This window comes from Podarcis liolepis, assembly GCF_965112155.1.
Source record: "Podarcis liolepis genome assembly, chromosome: 1".
NCBI lineage: Eukaryota > Metazoa > Chordata > Lepidosauria > Squamata > Lacertidae > Podarcis > Podarcis liolepis.
In genome coordinates this window covers 21316031-21334233 of record NC_139554.1, presented here as the reverse complement: position 1 = coordinate 21334233, position 18203 = coordinate 21316031, and the positions used below count along the sequence as shown (strand labels likewise).

General features: G+C 44.0%; 1 protein-coding gene across 1 annotated transcript in view; it reads left to right on the top strand.

Moving 5' to 3' along the window:
- The window catches only part of LOC310711296 (uncharacterized protein), a 36093-nt gene extending 23231 nt beyond the window's left edge, over positions 1-12862 (top strand). Inside the window, exons 6-10 of the mRNA XM_083513075.1 lie at positions 1518-1647; positions 7271-7912; positions 9934-10204; positions 11348-11495; positions 12527-12862. Coding sequence (XP_083369201.1) covers positions 1518-1647; positions 7271-7912; positions 9934-10204; positions 11348-11495; positions 12527-12718 — 1383 coding nt within the window. The 3' untranslated portion in view covers positions 12719-12862. The remainder of the gene's footprint in view (positions 1-1517; positions 1648-7270; positions 7913-9933; positions 10205-11347; positions 11496-12526) is intronic.
- Positions 12863-18203: the final 5341 nt, after the last annotated feature.

Sequence of the window (18203 nt, the reverse complement as noted above, 5' to 3'; positions counted from 1 at the left end):
CATTCCAGTCAGTTCACAGGGCAGTTCACCGGAATTTGCTCAGAGTGTAATACGAGACCTTCCTCTTGTGATTGTGCAGGAAGTCTTTGTCCCTTGTTTGCTGATGTTTGAAGAGAGCAGACATGTTTTCTGTAATGCTGAAGAGTCAGAAATAAAACCATGTAAATAGACGTTTCTGACTATCTCTATTCCCTGCTGGGGAAGCAGGAAAGAGTGGGTGTGCTCTTCCCACGGTGGGAAGGGTCACCTATAGAGACCTAGCCTGCGTTTTCTGGGGAATGCAGCCAGGGAGGTCACCGGAGATCAAGCCGGGTGCCTGGGAGAGTTGCCAGCTTCTCCCGATAGAGGCTTGATTCCCAACAGTAACCAGTCTGGACTTGATAACCGAGAGACTACAAATAGTAAAAACAACAAAAGTGAAAGTAGGGACCTGATCCTACAAAGCACTCAAGTAGCTCTCGATGTATATCCTTTCAATGGTATGCTGCCTTACTGGAAATCAATCAACAGTGTGAAGAGAAACTTTAAACTTTTACTAAATATCCATTGCAACACTCTGATTGCGAGAAACATGCTTTGCACGGACTCCCAGTACACTAGACTCATGCTGACATTTTCTGACTCAGCAACCCCTAAAATGCTCCTGAAATATAAAGCCCTCTTACAGGATTATAATATTGAGTTGAGGCGCGTTTTTAAAGACACAGAACGAAAACAACTACTGCCCAACTTGTCGTATAGTTAGACCGACCCCAAGCAATCAACGCCCTCTCCACCGAAGGGCTGTCACCATAGGGCCATGATTCATTCGGAAGGGCCATCAAATATGGATACGTGCGGTGAACCCAGCCATAACACTCCCTTGGGGAGGAAAACGTCAGAGCAAAAAGGCCAAACACACAAAGAACGCCAGCCCAATCTAGATAAATCAAAGATAGGACACTCCATTATGCCTTTGGCAGATCCAGAATCTCACCACTCTTTACCCTGGCTGGAATCTGATCAGCCAATGCCAAGTGACGCTCCTCCGAAGGGAAATGTGACACACAGAAAGCCAGAGACTGATTTAATTGTCTTTGACAAAGACTCCCCCCCCCCCCCGATGGTCCCAGCAATTCACATAACACCGTCGATGCCAGGAAATCGGGAAAATGCTGCAACTCAACCCCGAGAACAACAACACTGTGCATATCCTAAGAATGGTTGCATCACTACTGAACCAGTCTGAGAGCTGATAACAATTTCCCCACCACAATGAAGCGAAGCCAGTTATGGAACATGCAGCCTTAACATTATCTCGTGGAACATAGTGGGTTGGGCCAACAAACTAGGGGACGAGCCATTTCGTGAATATATAACATGTTTTGACATAATAATGCTACAGGAAATGTGGGCAACTGACAACATAGTTCTCGACAGTTACCACGCCTATGAAATCAAGGCCTCTAAACCGCTCGGAAGGGGATGACCGAGGGGGGGGGCTAGTAATTCTGGTTTCCACTCAATTGGTGTCACAGGTTACTGAGTGCTCAGTTTTTGAGCAGCTGGCACTAGGGATCACTTTGCATCTGGAATCCAAGAGTATCATTCTTGTTTCAGCTTATATCCCACCATATACAGAGCAAACACAGATCGAGAGCACATGGCGTAAATTCCATAGTTTCCTTTATTCCCTACAGATTAAGTACCCTGGATCGCCTTTTTACCTAATGGGAGATATGAATGCCAGAATAGGCTCAAATGATGATAGCTTGGAAATAAAATTCCCAATATTAAGAGATCTAAAGGAAAATGTCGTAGACATTCAAAAGATTGTCAAATCAACTATGCTGGCTTCTGCCTGGCTTTTTTACAAATAAGTCTTGACCTTATCATTGCTAATGGGACGCTCCCCGGGGACAGAGAAGCACCACTGGCAAACCTACCTTCAAAAGGCAGAGATCACAAAGCTAGCCATACTCAGATTCTTTTAAACAAAGTTAGGCAAATACCCTTAAGGGTTTTCAACGCAAAACCCGTTTCCCAACTCCTGTACTCTGCAAATGTCTGGCATAATGGGGACCTGCCAAAACTAGATGGCTTTCAGGCAAAATTTCTACGATCTCTCCTGCAGGTACCCAACTGCGTCCCCAACTCCATACTTCTGTTAGAAGCTGGTGAATGCCCAATTTCAACTAAAGCGTGGTGGGCTGCCCTAAAACATTGGCTCAGGATTTCAGTGTTTGATCTAGGGAAGGGTTTGTACCAACACCTGACCAATGAGGAATTTGTCAGCAAATGGCAGAAAACTATGGCTAAAAAAGCCACCTCTATTGGTCTATCACCCCCTCCCAACTGTATTACCTGGGTTATGAAGGCGCCCTAAAGACGTTAAAGCAAATATTTTTGGTTAATGCACACAGTGACTTGTGATCTCAATCACACTCAGTCTGTGTTGGGATTTTAGTTTCCCACCAGCTGCGAGCAGCAGCTACATTGTTGACATCACGTGATGTCTCTGAGTGTGGGACAGGAAGTCTCAGCTAGTTCTCTTGTAACTGGAGAGTTACTTAGAGTTACTTTCACTTCTGAGTTGAAGTCTGAGTCGAGTCGGAGACTCTTGCCCTTGCTGCTCAGGAGAGTAGTCATGCTTGTAAGAGCTGTGTTGTACAGTCTTAATAAAGTAGTTGAGAAGGCTACCGACTGTCTCTTTCTTCTGTGATGAGACGCCAGAAGAAGATTAGCGTGCTCCTCTCAGGAGGGAGGGGTCACTCATAACCGGTCTCTCTGGACTGAGGGAGGAATCCAGCCAGAGAGTGAACACCGGAGAGAAGCCCCGGTGCTTTGGGAAGTTGGCAGCCTTCCTGGGGGTGTTTTTCCCAACAGTCTGTAGTCTGCTGGCAGTAGGAGTACAATATGGGCATGTCTTTAAGTTAACATCTTACATTAAAAATCTGACAGTACCAAATTATCGAAGGCTTTTCACCAAAGCCAGACTAAACGTCTTTCCTTCTGCAGTGTTGGATGGCAGGTTGAGAGGAGTTCCCTACCAGGACAGATTTTGCTCGTGTGCTCAAGACATCGATTCCATAAAACATATTTTATTGCACTGTGCAAAATATGAGCAGGCCAGGGCTGAACTGTTATTACCATTGCTGGTACCTTTCCCGGGAAAATCAGAGGCTCGCTATGTCAGGTTCCTATTGGAAGACCGGACAAACGCTAGAACATTAGCAGTGGCAAAGTTTTTAGATCCCTATATTCTGAACAAAATGCTTGTTTAACCTGGAGGTAGGCCGTATGTATTGTGTATTGCTTTGTACTGATTTGTTGAGTCTCTGGACTGTAATAAAGATTGATGATGATGGTATCCAGCAATGCAACATTAAAATTACATTAAAAGAAAATGTTGTTATAAGCAAGCCTGGAAGCAAGCTGGTGGTGTAATCTAGAGGCAAACCAGTCTTGTCAGTAGAGAATGCAAATGATTCTGTCCATGTATCATTAAACATTCTGTTTTCTTCAGAAATTTTTCTTTTCTTGCCTTTATCCATGGCTGGCCTACCGGGGGTCCAAAACAGGGACGTAATTAGAAATCAGAGGGCTCCATAGCAAAATTTGCTATGCCCGATGTCAGGGAACTGACATCAGAGCGAGAGGTGAAGGGGAGGCTCCCAGATTCTGCAGGCGAAGGACCCAGCACCAGGGGGAGAAGCAGCTTGGTAGAGGGGGAAGGAAATCAGCGCAACACCAGGGATAAAGGGAGGCAGATGGGGGAAGCGGAGAGAGAGCTCCGGGATTCTTCTCTGTACATCAGTGAGTAGAGCACAGGTCCTCCACTACCCACGCCCTCCCTGCATAGAAGACTCCCGCGCAGTGAGAGGAGGAGGCGACTGGGAGTCAGACAGCTTCTATGCTGGAAGAGGTTTAAGAAACGCTCACAGACGGATTCTGCTAGCGACTGAGACAGCTACGCGGAGATGGGCTGTGCAGTCAGAACGGTTTAAAAAGGCAATTAAGCCTAGAGAGGCGGCAGTTTACGCACGAGTAACTCATACCCATTACACCCAATAATCAATGCCCCAAAATGCCATAGAAAATTAATCAGGGCCCCAGTGTACCATAAATCATAATCAGTGCCTTATGTAAATAATAATTAATAATGAGGGCCCAATGTCATAGAAATAAACATTACATTAACAAGTTACCTTTTTTTGAGTGTGTGTTCTTCACTCCCCTTCAAAACAGTGACCAGTGTATATGCCCCCTTTCAATGCAGCCTGCTTACAAAGGCGGGACGACAATGACCAGCAATAAGCTGTTGCATAACGTTCCCCAAGGAAAGTGTTAGCTATTCACCAAACTTTCCCCTGCTTAAGTTTAAAAAGGGGCTTCAGGCAACTAAAAAGGGGCTTCAGGCAACTAACTCCCATGTGGAATTGCCTATAGTAAGATGGCGGCCGCCTCAGAAGACCACATGGGCAGATAAGATGGCTGCTGGGACGATCTGGTTACCCAGCAACAGCACAGCTGATTCCGACGCTTTTGAAAGCAGCCGGCAAAGCAAGCGTTTGAGCACCAAAGCCACCTCACCCCCACAAGGAGAATGCTGCGCATGTGACCAAATAGCGAGGACTTACTTTGCTAGAGACAAGCCCCGACGCTACCACAAGCCTCCCTCTCTTCGCGCCGCCCAGCCTCCCAAGAAAAAAAAAACCACCTTAAACAGTCACAAAGCACAAATTCCATGCGACCGCGACTTGATCCGCCCACAACCTGATCCGCCAGGCGCGCCGAGTCCTCCCCAGGAAAGGTAAAATGCGGCGATGAGCTTGCGTAGCGCGCTGGGCTCCCAGCAGCGAATCGACTTGGATAGGCAGCAAGCAATCCAAACGGAGAGGTTTTCGGCGCGATCAAGGCGCCCCCAGTAGATAAGGGAGTGATCCAATCATAAGCGGCTTTTTGCGTGTTTCCGCCCAGAAAATGCGCCTCCTCCCCTCGCCTCCTCCCCTCGCCTCCGCCCCTCGCCTCCGCCCCTCGCCTCCTCCCCTCGCCTCCGCCCCTCGCCTCCTCCCCTCGCCTCCGCCCCTCGCCTCCTCCCCTCGCCTCCTCCCCTCGCCTCCGCCCCTCGCCTCCTCCCCTCGCCTCCTCCCCTCGCCTCCGCCCCTCGCCTCCTCCCCTCGCCTCCGCCCCGGAGCCGCAGCAAAGGCTTTAAAGAGCCGCATGCGGCTCTGGAGCCGCAGGTTGCCGACCCCCGGTATAGGCCAATAAAGAAACTAAGGTTAAGAAACTGACAAGAAAAATTGTCTGAAACCATAAACTTGTTAATGCTTATAAAATAAACTTATTTATTTGGTTTAATGTTAACAACTGTCTGGACTCAGTGTGTACCCGAGAGAAACGGGTTAGTGGCAGCAGGGAAGCAATCACAGTGGTGGCACAGGGATCAATAGACCGTCAAACGTCCAGGGACCCTGTGTGATCACCACAACGCTGTAGACTTGGGACTATTGGTCCAGCAGTGCAAGCCATGGTCAATATTTGTTGTTCTTGGGTTAGTCAGTTGTGTTTAATAAAGCAGACTGTGCCCCAAGATAAATAGCCGCTTACTGCAAAGAGTTTCCCCTGCTTCTTCCCAGAGACCCCTCTGAACGTTCTGTAAGTATCAAGCGTGCCTTTCCCGATGCTGCTACAGCAGAGGTTGGCTTGGAGGGTACCATGGGGGTGGTCTGTGTGCAAATGGAGATGTCAGGAAAGGAGAGAAGAGAAGAGGAGCAGGTATGAAAAAGGAGGTGATAGTGAAAAATGGGTTGAAAAGGAGGCTGCAGAATAGAATCATAGAATCATAGAATCATAGAGTTGGAAGAGACCACAAGGGCCATCGAGTCCAACCCCCTGCCAAGCAGGAAACACCATCAGAGCACTCCTGACATATGGTTGTCAAGCCTCTGCTTAAAGACCTCCAAAGAAGGAGACTCCACCACACTCCTTGGCAGCAAATTCCACTGTCGAACAGCTTTAGAAATGGGGAGTTGCAAAGGGTGGTTAGAAATAGCATCAGGCACGTACTGAAGTCATGTAGGTGGTACATGACTTCCGTCAGACTAGCCAAAATATACAAACTAAATCAAATTTGTGTTGGAAATGTCAAGAGGTGGAGGGAATGATGTATCATGTATGGTGGGGATGTGGGGGGGGGGAAATTCTGGAGTAACATTCATGAAGAACTAAAAAAGATGTTAGAACATCATTTGAGGGAAAAACAGAAGCGTTTCTACTACGCTTAGTCTCAAAAGACATCCCCAGTGATAAGAAAAATGTGTTTTTATGTGCCACAGCTGCTGCCAGACTACCATTAGCCAAAAACTGGAAAGGGGACACCATTCCCTCAGTAGCGGAGTGGCAAAACAAGCTTTGTGAATTTATAGATCTGGCTAAAATACAGCAGCTACTAGATTCCAATCAAATCAAAAATTAAAGAAAGAATGGGAATGTGTGGAAGAATATATGACAAAACATTGTTTCAAAACAAATTTATTGATATGCATTGACTGAAGTTTGTAAAATTAAGGTTAAAAAAAGAAAAGTGACTAATGGGGAATATGTAAATAATTTTCCTTAACACAATATTATAGTAATGAATAATATTGAAAGCTGAGCATGGATGGAGCGAAGTCACAATGGTATAAATCAGAAAAATGAATAGACAGTAATATATATGTTGATAGTATGTATTGTAAAGAATTATAAAAGGTGTAACTGAATGTAACAATGCAAAATTAAAATGAAAAAAGAAAAAAGAAATAGTATCAGGCAAATTTTGCTTTATTTTACCTTATTCCATTTTGGGTTATTGACAAAGGTTTTAACCTGTGCTTTTTCTGGGGGCACACAGTACTGGCACCATTTATTTATTTTTTAATTGTTAAATGTTTGGAACTTCCTATGGCAACTTCATGATGAGTCTTCAGGATGAGTGCTGGCATGTTTGTTTCTTTTTTAAAAACAAAAACATGGGTTTTAACAAAGATAACTTTGTCCCTAATATTCTGCCCAAAGGGAAAAAAAGTGGGTTTTTAAAATTTTTCTGCCAGAATGCCAGACAATAGCTCAAATGCAAGCCAGAGTCCTCCACACAACAGTACCAGAGAAGCTTAAGAGACCGGAAAGGACAAAAGCAACAAATAAAGATTGTCTGCCATGTTAATGTAAAGTAGACCTAAACACAATGCCAACATCCTTCATTGTATAGTTGCAATGGTCATTTTTAAATGTGATCCCCTCCCCCCAGAGAACTTCCAGAGGAACACAATGCCTCACATCTACCTGTCTTTGCTTCTGGCTGGGCTCTGTGCTTTTGCCCACTGTCACCACAAGGGGGACGATGACCATTCTCCTCTTGCTGAAGGTGACAGAGATTTGCCTTCTGTGAAGATAGTCCAAGGAAATGCTGACTTTGCCTTTCGATTCTACCACCATGTCGCTTCAGAGACCGCTGAGAAGAACATTATCTTTTCCCCTCTAAGCATTTCCGCTGCCTTGGCCATACTGTCACTGGGTGCTCAAAACACCACATTAAGTCAGCTTTTGTTAGGACTTGGCTTTAACCAGTCAGATATCAGCGAGCAGGAAATACACGAGGGTTTCCACCATCTATTACACATGTTGAACCTCCCCAATGCTGAAATCCAGCTGAGCATTGGGAATGCCCTATTCACAAATGACCAAGTGAAACTCGTGAAGAAGTTCCTGGATGATGCCAAACATTTTTATGAGGCAGATGTTCTTCCAACTAACTTTATGAATCCTGCAGTAGCTGAAAGTCAAATCAATGGATATATAAAGAACAAAACCAATGGGAAATTAGATGATGTTGTCCAGGGTCTTGACCCAGAGGCTGTGATGATTATTGTGAACTATATTTACATGACAGGTAAGTCAGGTGGACTTGTTTTATACACATTTTGCTTCTTAGATGTTCTTTAAACTGAGAAGTTTAAACTTTAAGTTGTTGTTCTAGGTCCAGATTTGTTGGTGCTTTAGTCTGGAATCATCGTCTGCCCATTGTGTGAGCAGAAACTTCTCAGGCTTCTGATCACAGAGAAGTTCCTTAAATCTGTCAGAAACTTGACCTCCACCATTATCAAAACAAATCAAATATATTGTGATACCCATTTTCCTGGAAATGTGATTCAGGAATTGGGCACTAAAGTAGAAACAGAGCTATAAAGACATGTGTCTCAAGATACCACTAAAACATGAGCGTTTATTAAAGGCTCTGAGTATGATAATATATAATAATACTACAGTGGTACCTCGTCGGGTTAAGTACTTAATTCGTTTCGGAGAGCCGTACTTAACCTGAAACTGTCCTTCACCTGAAGCACCACTTTAGCTAATGGGGCCTCCCACTGCCGCCGCGCCACTGTTGTGCGATTTCTGTTCTCATCCTGAAGCAACGTTCTTAACCCGAGGTACTGTTTCTGGGTTAGCGGAGTCTGTAACCTGAAGCGTATGTAACCTGAGGTACCACTGTATAATCATATCATATCATATCATATCATATCATATCATCATAGAGTTGGAAGAGACCACAAGGGCCATCGAGTCCAACCCCCTGCCAAGCAGGAAACACCATATAATATAATATAATATAATATAATATAATATAATATAATATAATATAATATAATATAATATAATATAATATAATATAATATAATATAATATAATATAATATAATATAATATAATATAATATAATATTTATAGCATAATATAATATAATATAATATTGAAGAATTAAATATATTGAAGAATTAAATAGCCTTTTTTCAACATTGTAATCCACACATCTGTATCTGACCCAGTTCTGCCCGGCACTTACTTGGTGATCACAGAAAGGGGTAGCACCTGCAGTAGCTTCTACCCACTGTTTGATCAGGTGCATGGAGGAAAGAGGCTCCCCACCAGCAGAGCCTTGCAGAGTGCCAGAGTGTGGAGTTGAGGGACGCCGCCACTTCATCCAAACCCCTCCAGCCATTAGGATTAGGGGGTTTGGATTAAAGCTATACACGTGGTACCTCAGGTTACAGACGCTTCACGTTACAGATGCTTCATGTTACAGACTCCGCTAACCCAGAAATGGTACCTCGGGTTAAGAACTTTGCTTCAGGATGAGAACAGAAATCGTGCTCTGCCGGCATGGCAACAGCAGGAGGCCCCCATTAGCTAAAGTGGTACCTCATGTTAAGAACAATTTCAGCTTAAGACGGACCTCTGGAACGAATTAAGTTCTTAACCCGAGGTACCACTGTAATAGCTAAAATAAGGCTGAACAGTAGCATCTGTTCTCTTTTGCCCCCACATCTTAGAATGATGAAGTTACTGCATTGCTTACCTGGAAGAGGCAAAGCTTTATTAACATATTGTTACAAAAGTGGTGGTGGGGCACCCACACTCTGTGCCGAGCTGCAACAAGAGCCCATGGGGTTCTCCTTTGGAGAACTGAGACACAGGGAGATTGTTGTAGCTCTAAGAAACATGGTTTATTCACCTATTTACACTTTCAGTCTGCATGGAGGGAGTCCAGATCTTGCAGCAAGGTCATTTCAAGAGGGGCTTGTCTCCCACAGCAGTGCAGCCATGGCATATCTCCTGCTCAGACCTTCAGCCAGCCTGCCCAAAGATGGTTCCCAGGCCTTCTTCCTTTTCTTCCCACCAACAGTTGCTCAAGACTCTTCCTGTCAGCTCACACCCAGTTGCCATGGCAACCTTCCAACCCCCCAGTCTCTGTTGACACTCCAGGGGACAGGGGAAGGTCAATCCTGATGTATTCCTGATTTTAGAGTGTGTGAAATAGCTATTCACCTTTATGCATGAAATATTATTTTGGTTTGCTCTTTCTCCTCACTCCCCTCCATGACATGTATGTTGTTATTGTTATTTCCATGAGCCTTTTGGAAAAATCCTTTCAATTACCTGCATACAAGTGAAGGAGACTTCTATGTGGATGAGCAAACAACGGTCAAAGTCCCGATGATGAACAAAGAAAGCCGGTTCGAGACTTACCGTGATAACATCCTATCCTGTGAGGTTGTGAAGCTCCCTTACAAGGGCAACGTTTCAGCATTCTTTATTCTTCCTGACCAAGGAAAAATGAAGCAGGTGGAAAATGCTCTTAGCAAAGACGTTTTGTTAAAATGGATGAAATTGGTGAAACCATGGTAAGAGATCATAGTGGAAAGTATGTAACACACACACACACTTTTCAATGCATGTGCTGTGAATTTGAGGGATGGGATTAGGCTTTATGATCCCTTCTAATTCCTGGATCAGTGAACGATTCCATTGTGGAATTATCCAGGACAGGACCATAATGGCCCTTAAGTATGGGTCATTAGTATAAAAAAAGGAAGTTGCTTTGGGACACAATCTCTTTTTCCTGACTGGTGGTGAGAAGGTCAAAGGCCAGGGGAAATGTTTGTGTGTGGGTCTGAAGCAGGCAGAAGCCAGAGACTGCGAGCCATGCTTGATTTCTGTTGGAACCCAACGTGATGACTATGGGATAAACAAGACCATCTTGACCACCTGTTTAGGGATGTTTTTAATGTTTTATATTTTATTGCTTCTCCTCCTCCTCCTCCTCCTCCTCCTCCTTCATGTTCTGTTGGGAGCCGCCCAGAGTGGCTGGGGAAACCCAGCCAGATGGGTGGGGTATAAATATTGTTATTATTATTATTATTATTATTATTATTATTAATGTGGTGTTAGGCGAGGGGCAATATATCTGATGGGGGACATGGGTGTAGCCACAAGGGCAGCTTCCCTGCCTAAAAAACAAAACAAAAAATTTTAACTAACTGACCAATTGTGTCACAGATAACTCTGTTTTGCCCCCATAACATAAAGCCTGCCCCACTCTAAAATAAATCCTGGCTACTCCCTTGATGGGGGACACATCATGCGTCTTCTGGGTAGTTCATCCACTATTGGTCTGTCCCCCCTGCACTCAGCTCTCATCTGTGGCTTCTATCATGTGGCTCAGCGTGTGACAATGGCCACACCCCAGGAACAGCCTTTATACCCTCACCTGGCTATATCAGGTGAGGGTAGTCATAGTAACAGAGCTATTTTAGTCCTGTCTATTCATTTCATTGGGAATGAGTGGGACTAGTAGTGGATACAATCCCATTGTTACAAAAAAGAAACAAATATATTCCTTTTTAGCAATGTTATCATGGACTACCATTTTTAAATTTAAATCCTTTTAGCAATTATACTCTAGCCATAATGTAAATTGTCATTATTTGTATTATGCACCCCACCCCATGCAATACCTCACTAGCCTCTGGTTCTTCTTTCAACAGGAGAATAGAGCTTGCCCTTCCAAGGTTTACAATCTCTAGCAACTATGTTCTCCAAGAGATGTTAAGAAAAATGAATATTACAGAGGTATTCACAAACAGAGCAGACCTCTCTGGAATTACCGGGAAGCCTGAGCTGAAGGTTTCCAAGGTAGGTTCCTCCAAATTCACCCTCTTACCCAAAGGCTCTATATTTTCTTTCACCCTGCATTTTAGGCCAGAGGTACACTTGTCTGAAGGTTCAGATGAATATAATTTGGGATTTAGAGTACTTGAACCACAATCCCATCTCTCATGGAGAGGAGGAGCCAAACATATTTTGTATCCCAGCTTTACTTGAAGACAGTTGAAGGGAAGCCCCAATGCAGTTGGTCTCCCAACAGAACTTATTGAGAGACCCTGAAGCTCTACTTCTTCCTTTTCCCATCATGCCCGACCCTTGGTCATGTAGCCTGGGGTTGTGGGGAGTTGGGATCTAACAACATCAGGAGGGCCACAGCTTCCTCACTTCTGAATGCTAATGAGCAGAAAATTAGGTTTCATTAGCTTTGTGAAGACTGCAGTTAGCATTGGGGATGGAGGAGGAATGTAATTTTTATGTATTACGTACCTGCTTGTATACTTGTATTACGTACTTGTATTACGTACCTGCTTATGTCTGACCTGCTCATGCATTGTCTCTTTTTAAAACAAACAAACAAACAAACAAACCTTTGATTAACCGTGTGTGTGTGTACACATACACTATGTTTCTGCAGCATAATTTTGTAATTATATTATAAGTATATAATGTATTTTATAGAGTTGCCATATTTCAAGAATTTAAAATCTGGAGACAAAAGTTGTTCAGCTTTTGGAGGGGAATGAACCTCAAAGCTGCTGAGCTTTTTGGGGGGCAACCATCAGAACGGACAGGGATCTTGCTTCTCATCATCATTAAGGGAGAGGCAAGATTTTCTGAAAATTCCATCAGTTCCTTGAAGCTGACTGATACAAAAAGATGATGCTTAGAGATGGTTAAGAGGACTAGATTAATAGCTAATCAGAATGAGAAGTGACCACATGAAGCTGTTTCTTAAGACATTCAATGGATTTGTCTGTTTCGAAGGACTAGATTTTCTCATACTAAAATCCTGATTCAGTCACTATGTTGTACTGAAGTATTGCTATCTTTCTTTGCAGGCTATTCACAAGGCTTACTTAAATGTCCATGAGAATGGCACAGAAGCTGCAGCTACTACTGTTTTTGAAAGTGTCCCCTACTCCGTGCCCCCTGAAGTTAAGATCAACCACCCCTTTCTGATGGTAACTGTTCATGAGAAAACCAGCACCATCTTGTTCATAGGAAAAGTGAAGAATCCTAATGAGACATGATTGAACAACTTGTGCCGCAGCACAGAAAACTTTGGTTTCCAATATGAGGCATGTTTGAAAAGATGCTTTTAGGTATCAGGTACTAGGGCCATTGCTATAACATGTTCCCAAACAAATTAAACACTAGTTGAGTTGTCTGCAAAATCATTTGGTGTCTTCCTTCCTTCCTTCCTTCCTTCCGTCCGTCCGTCCATCTTTCTGTCTTTCTTCACAGACTTAAAAATATGCAGTGTATTTCAGGGGAACAACATGAGTGATTGAGTTACTGAAATTAAGCCAGGAGTTTCTTTCCTGGCACCTGTGGGTTCCATGGCATCTGCAAAGGCTTTCACTGATGCCCCTGGGTAGGAACCCCAAAGAGAGCTTTCAAGAATAGTAATGTTCTCCCCCCCCTAGAAAGAATGTTATGGGGCAAAATGTGCAAATTCCTTCAAACAAAGGCTGGTAGAAGATACTGCATACCACAGATACCAGTCAGGCCCCCAGTGATAAACCTGGATTAATGAGTGCCCACACGTGCACAAAGCAGAAAGTTGCAGACCCAGGTCATGCATTCCCCCTGCCACTTCACCATGCAGACCAGAAATGAAGGGCACCACACAATCAGTATGGGATCGAATCAGGCCACAACTTTATTGACTACAGATGAAGAGGTTTGGCCTAGGCAATGGGTAACAATTTACTTCTGGACCGTCTGCCAGAAATGACTTCAAGGGTCAACCCAGCAGTGGGGATTCCTATGACTTACATCTAATGGGGTAATCCTGGCAGGGATTGCTGCCTAGAGGAGCACTGAGGCTCAGGTCCCCATTTGGGCATATGGACAGAAGCAACTCCTACACAGATCCCTTTATCGGGGTACCCTATTTGGGGAAGGTGAGGTGAGGGTACAAATGCCCCCTCCAGCCAAGACCAAGGTTACCCAGTGCTTAAACCACCAAACATGTGATGATTGCTATGATGTCGACAAAACCCTCAGGCCATAGCCAATTTGCCTGAAAGGCAATTTCCTACACAGCCCTGAATACAGTGGTACCTCAGGTTAAGTACTTAATTCGTTCCGGAGATCCATACTTAACCTGAAACTGTTCTTAACCTGAACTTTAGCTAATGGGGCCTCCTGCTGCTGCTGCGCCGCCGGAGCCCGATTTCTGTTCTCATCCTGAAGCAAAGTTCTTAACCTAAAGCACTATTTCTGGGTTTCAGGGTCTGTAACCTGAAGCGTATGTAACCTGAAGCGTATGTAACCTAAGGTACCACTGTACGGCTCCCGCAAGAGCCGTGTGCTCTTTAAAGGGAGCGCGGCTCTTGGGGGCTTTTCTGGGAGGTGGGGGCCGCATGCTCTGTCCATTTTCCCACCTCCCACAAAAGCCAGGGATAGCTCCCCGCTGCCCTGTGGAGGCTTTGCGTGGCTAAGCCAAAACCTAGATCAGCCAGCGGGATCGCAGCTGTCCTGGCTTCTTGCCTGGCCGCGCGCAACCTCTCCTGGGCAAGGGGAGCCTTCATCCCCTGCCCGGGAGAGGCTGCACGCGGCTAAGGCTCCCCCAAGAGCCGTGCTCCCTTTAAAGAGCGCGAGGAGTGTGTGTGCAGCTCTTGGGGGCTTTTCCCCAGGAGGAAGAAGGGCAGCCCCTGAAGAGCCGCACACATGTTCCATGCGGCTTTTTAAAGGGAGCGCTGAGCAGAGCCTCCCGCCTGCATTTGCTCCATAAGACGCACAAACATTTCCCCTTACTTTTTAGGAGGGGGAAAGTGCATCTTATAGAATGAAAAACACGGCAATTGGCTCTTTTGATTGCATTATGATTTGGTATTGTAGTAATGTAGCCTGTGATCAGGACAAGACAGGAGGTGTGTCTGCTTTTAAAGGAGGTTTCTTTCTGGCTACCAAAAAGAATAAGGACCAACTGAATAAAGAGCGTGACTTTGATCCGGTCCAAGAAACTGTCAGATATGCTTTCAAAAACGTATCTTCTCAAATGTGTGTATATAACAAAGTTGACAACTATGTAACTGAATATGTGAAAACTGTAAATATCCCTAAGGGTATTAGATTGCCATTTCCCTTTACACTGTTGCAATACTCTTAGCGCTAAGAAAAAACATAAAGCGGTCAGACAGGAAAATAAGGAAAGACAGTTTATTTAACGGATACAAATCTTCAGACAACTGGGGGCATATGCCCGAGGTGATCTTTATGCAAACATGCAAGGACACCCAGGGGGTGGCCAGACATGCCACGGAGTCAGGAACCGGTAGCACTTCCAGCAGTTCCGTTCCTGTCAAAAGCCAGAGGACAAACATCAGCGCCCCACAACCCCACCTAGGAAAAACTTTATACAACAATCTGCATTCATGTCCAAGAAAGAACTTGCTCCCCTAATAATAGTTTTTAGTATTAAGAAACGGCCCCTGCAAATAAGGGCAGCCAGGAGAAAAAACTCAACGGGAGACAAGCGATCTGCCTAAAGGCAAGGTAGACTGGGGGTTCAAAACAGCTTACTTAAATGACCTGTCAAGCACGGACCAATGAACACAACCAAACAGCGCCATCTTGTGTTTACTACACTGGTACTGCAGTGTCATCCCATATGCTCCCTTCATTGATCCACTATGTCAAAGAGCAATTGATTAGCGTAACTGAATTGCTACAACGTATCCACTGTAATTAATTACTTCCTGTCTATAAGGTCCTTCTCCAATTACGCAAACTTTCAAAATATTCTTATAAATTGACCGTTCCATGGATCTTCACCCTTCCAATTTAAGTCTGCTAAGGGGAAAGATGGCTACCAAAGGGGAGGGCTTGAGATGTGAACCTGGCAACCATAACCCCAAAGCAGGAGATCACGTACTCAACGAGCCTTGCCCAAGAGATAATATCAGACCCAGGTGTCAGACAGGTAGCCATCTCAAGAACAAAGACAGACTACCCAAGAAAGAATTTGGGTCTTGACTAAACAAAGAGACTGTGATTAACCTGACTGGGAGGGTCAGGAAACTGTAAATATCCCCTTTGTCTTCATCTATAGGTGTCTGGTGAAGGTCATGAGGAGGGAAGGGGCAGTCTCCCCATACTCAGGTTACTGCCACCAAACCTCCCCTTGTGTGACGAATCTATGATGTAGTAATGATGTACTTTTAGAGGTGTGCATATGTAATTTAGAAACTTATAAAAGTTTCGGTCCTCTTTTGTTTGAGGTCTTGCCTGTCTCTCTGTTGGATTGGGTAGGACCCTGCCATAGCAGTTGTTTTCTATCAAAATAAAGGTCAGGCTTCACAGCTGCTTCGCTTTAAGTTACTTTGGTTGTCGTCTAGTTTATTTCTCTCCGACCGCAGGAACCATCTAGTATCTTGCAGGCCCATCGTGTCTCTTAAGGACCCAGGTCGGTTTCATTCTGTTTTTTCCTGCTGTATTGGACTGTTATTAATGAAAAATTAATAAAAATTATTTACAAAAAAATACACCAGTACAACAAAGTACTCCCAGCAGGATGAAGTAGGTGAAAAAGAGGAGTCCCGGGCAAATTAGGCAAATTAAGGTAAAAAACTACATGAAAATGGATGGATAAAAACTCCACGAAAGTATGCTGGAAATGTAAAGATAATGACGGCACCTTTTTGCATATGTGGTGGACTTGTGGAAGAGCAAAAGACTTCTGGGAAATGATTTATAATGAGTTTTAAAAACTATTTAAGATAACATTTCATAAAAAACCAGAAGCCTTTTGGCTCGGAATAGTGGGGGAAGAGATACCAAAGAACCTAAAGAGATTGTTTAAGTATGCTACCACGGCCGCCAGAATGCTGTTTGCCCAAAAATGGAAAGAAGAAGGAAGAATGGATAGACTATGCTGAAATGGCAAAATTTACCGTGAGGATTAGGCAACAAGACGAGAATTTTTTTCCACAAGATTGGAAAAAAATTATAGAATATGTTATAGAACACTGAATATGTTAAAACATTAGCAGGGTTGCAACATTTATGATGGGTTAAATTTGGACAATCTATTCATAAATAAGATTTGAAATTTATAGAGGAAAAATAATGATATGCAAGATGGCGATTGATTGAAATTGGAAGCCATGGGAGGAAGTCAGACAAGACGAATTTGGTGCATAATTATTTTCCTTTGTATAAGAACAAGCATGAAGGAGGCCTCCCAGCCTGTTCACAGGTCCTTATATGATCAGTGAAAACAGTTGGTCCTGGCAAGTACTAACCGCTCTCAGTCTTAACCTGATAACTGCTACTTGTCCAGATTTTAATTTGTCTGAATTAATTTTAGGATGTATTTTAATTAATTGATGCCTGTTTTTATGTATGCTGTTATTTATATGATGTTAGCCAGGGCTTAAGGGTTTCTTCACCAGTTCTGTTAGAAGACCTGGGGCTTTTCCTCAACTGTCATCAAACAGTTTGTGGTGCCTCTTCATCAGCACAGCTGGAATACCAAGTATTTTTTGGCTCCTCCTCTTCATGGGAGATGGGATTGTGGTGCAAGCACTCTAAAACATTTGACTCAAAGTGTAGGGTGAAATAAAATAAAGAGCCTTTGGATCAACGTGATTGATTTTGAGAAGCCTACCTTGGAAACCTTCAGATCAGGGTTCCCAGTAAATCCAGAGAGGTCTGCTCTGTTTGTGAATACGTCAGTAATACCCATTTTTCTTAATAGTCCTTTGACAGAATAGCTGCCCGAGATTGAAAACTTTGGAAGAAATAGATGTATTCTCCTGTTGAAAGAGGAATCAGAGGCTGGTGAGGTACACTTTGAGAAAAATGCATAAGGCAAATAATGGAAATTTACAATATGGCTAGATTAAAAGGTTTTTCCAAGATGGCGGCGCGCATAGACGCTGCGGCTTAGTGCTCTCCCTTAGCGTTTTGTTTTGTTTGTTTTGTTTTTATTATTTTTACTTGGTCTGAGTATGTCTGGCCGGGCAAGAAAGATTTACAGCAGGCAGGAACTTCTGAAGGTCAGGTTACAGTGTGAACAAGCTGTAAGAGCTGATTATTTTCGCCCAGATAACGTTCCTGTGGGAGTAGCCAGGTAAAGTCCAACTGGCAGTTAAAGTCCAACTGACAGTTCAGCTGCTGTAGGGCGCTGGCTTTGGGATGCCATTTGTCTACACGGGATTTGCACCTTCCTGATTGTGAAGAGGACCGAAAATTAATTCAGCCTTGAACAAGCGAATAAGGAAAGGAGTGGTTTAATGGGAATCTAATAGCCAGTAACCAGATACAAGATATACAAGATGGCAGCGCGCATAGACGCTGTGGCTTAGTGCTCTCCCTCAGCGTTTTGTTTTGTTTTTATTATTTTTACTTGGTCTGAGTATGTCTGGCCGGGCAAGAAAGATTTACAGCAGGCAGGAACTTCTGAAGGTCGGGTTACAGTGTGAACAAGCTGTAAGAGCTGATTATTTTCGCCCAGATAACGTTCCTGTGGGAGTAGCCAGGCCACCGGGCTCTCCATGGATTACT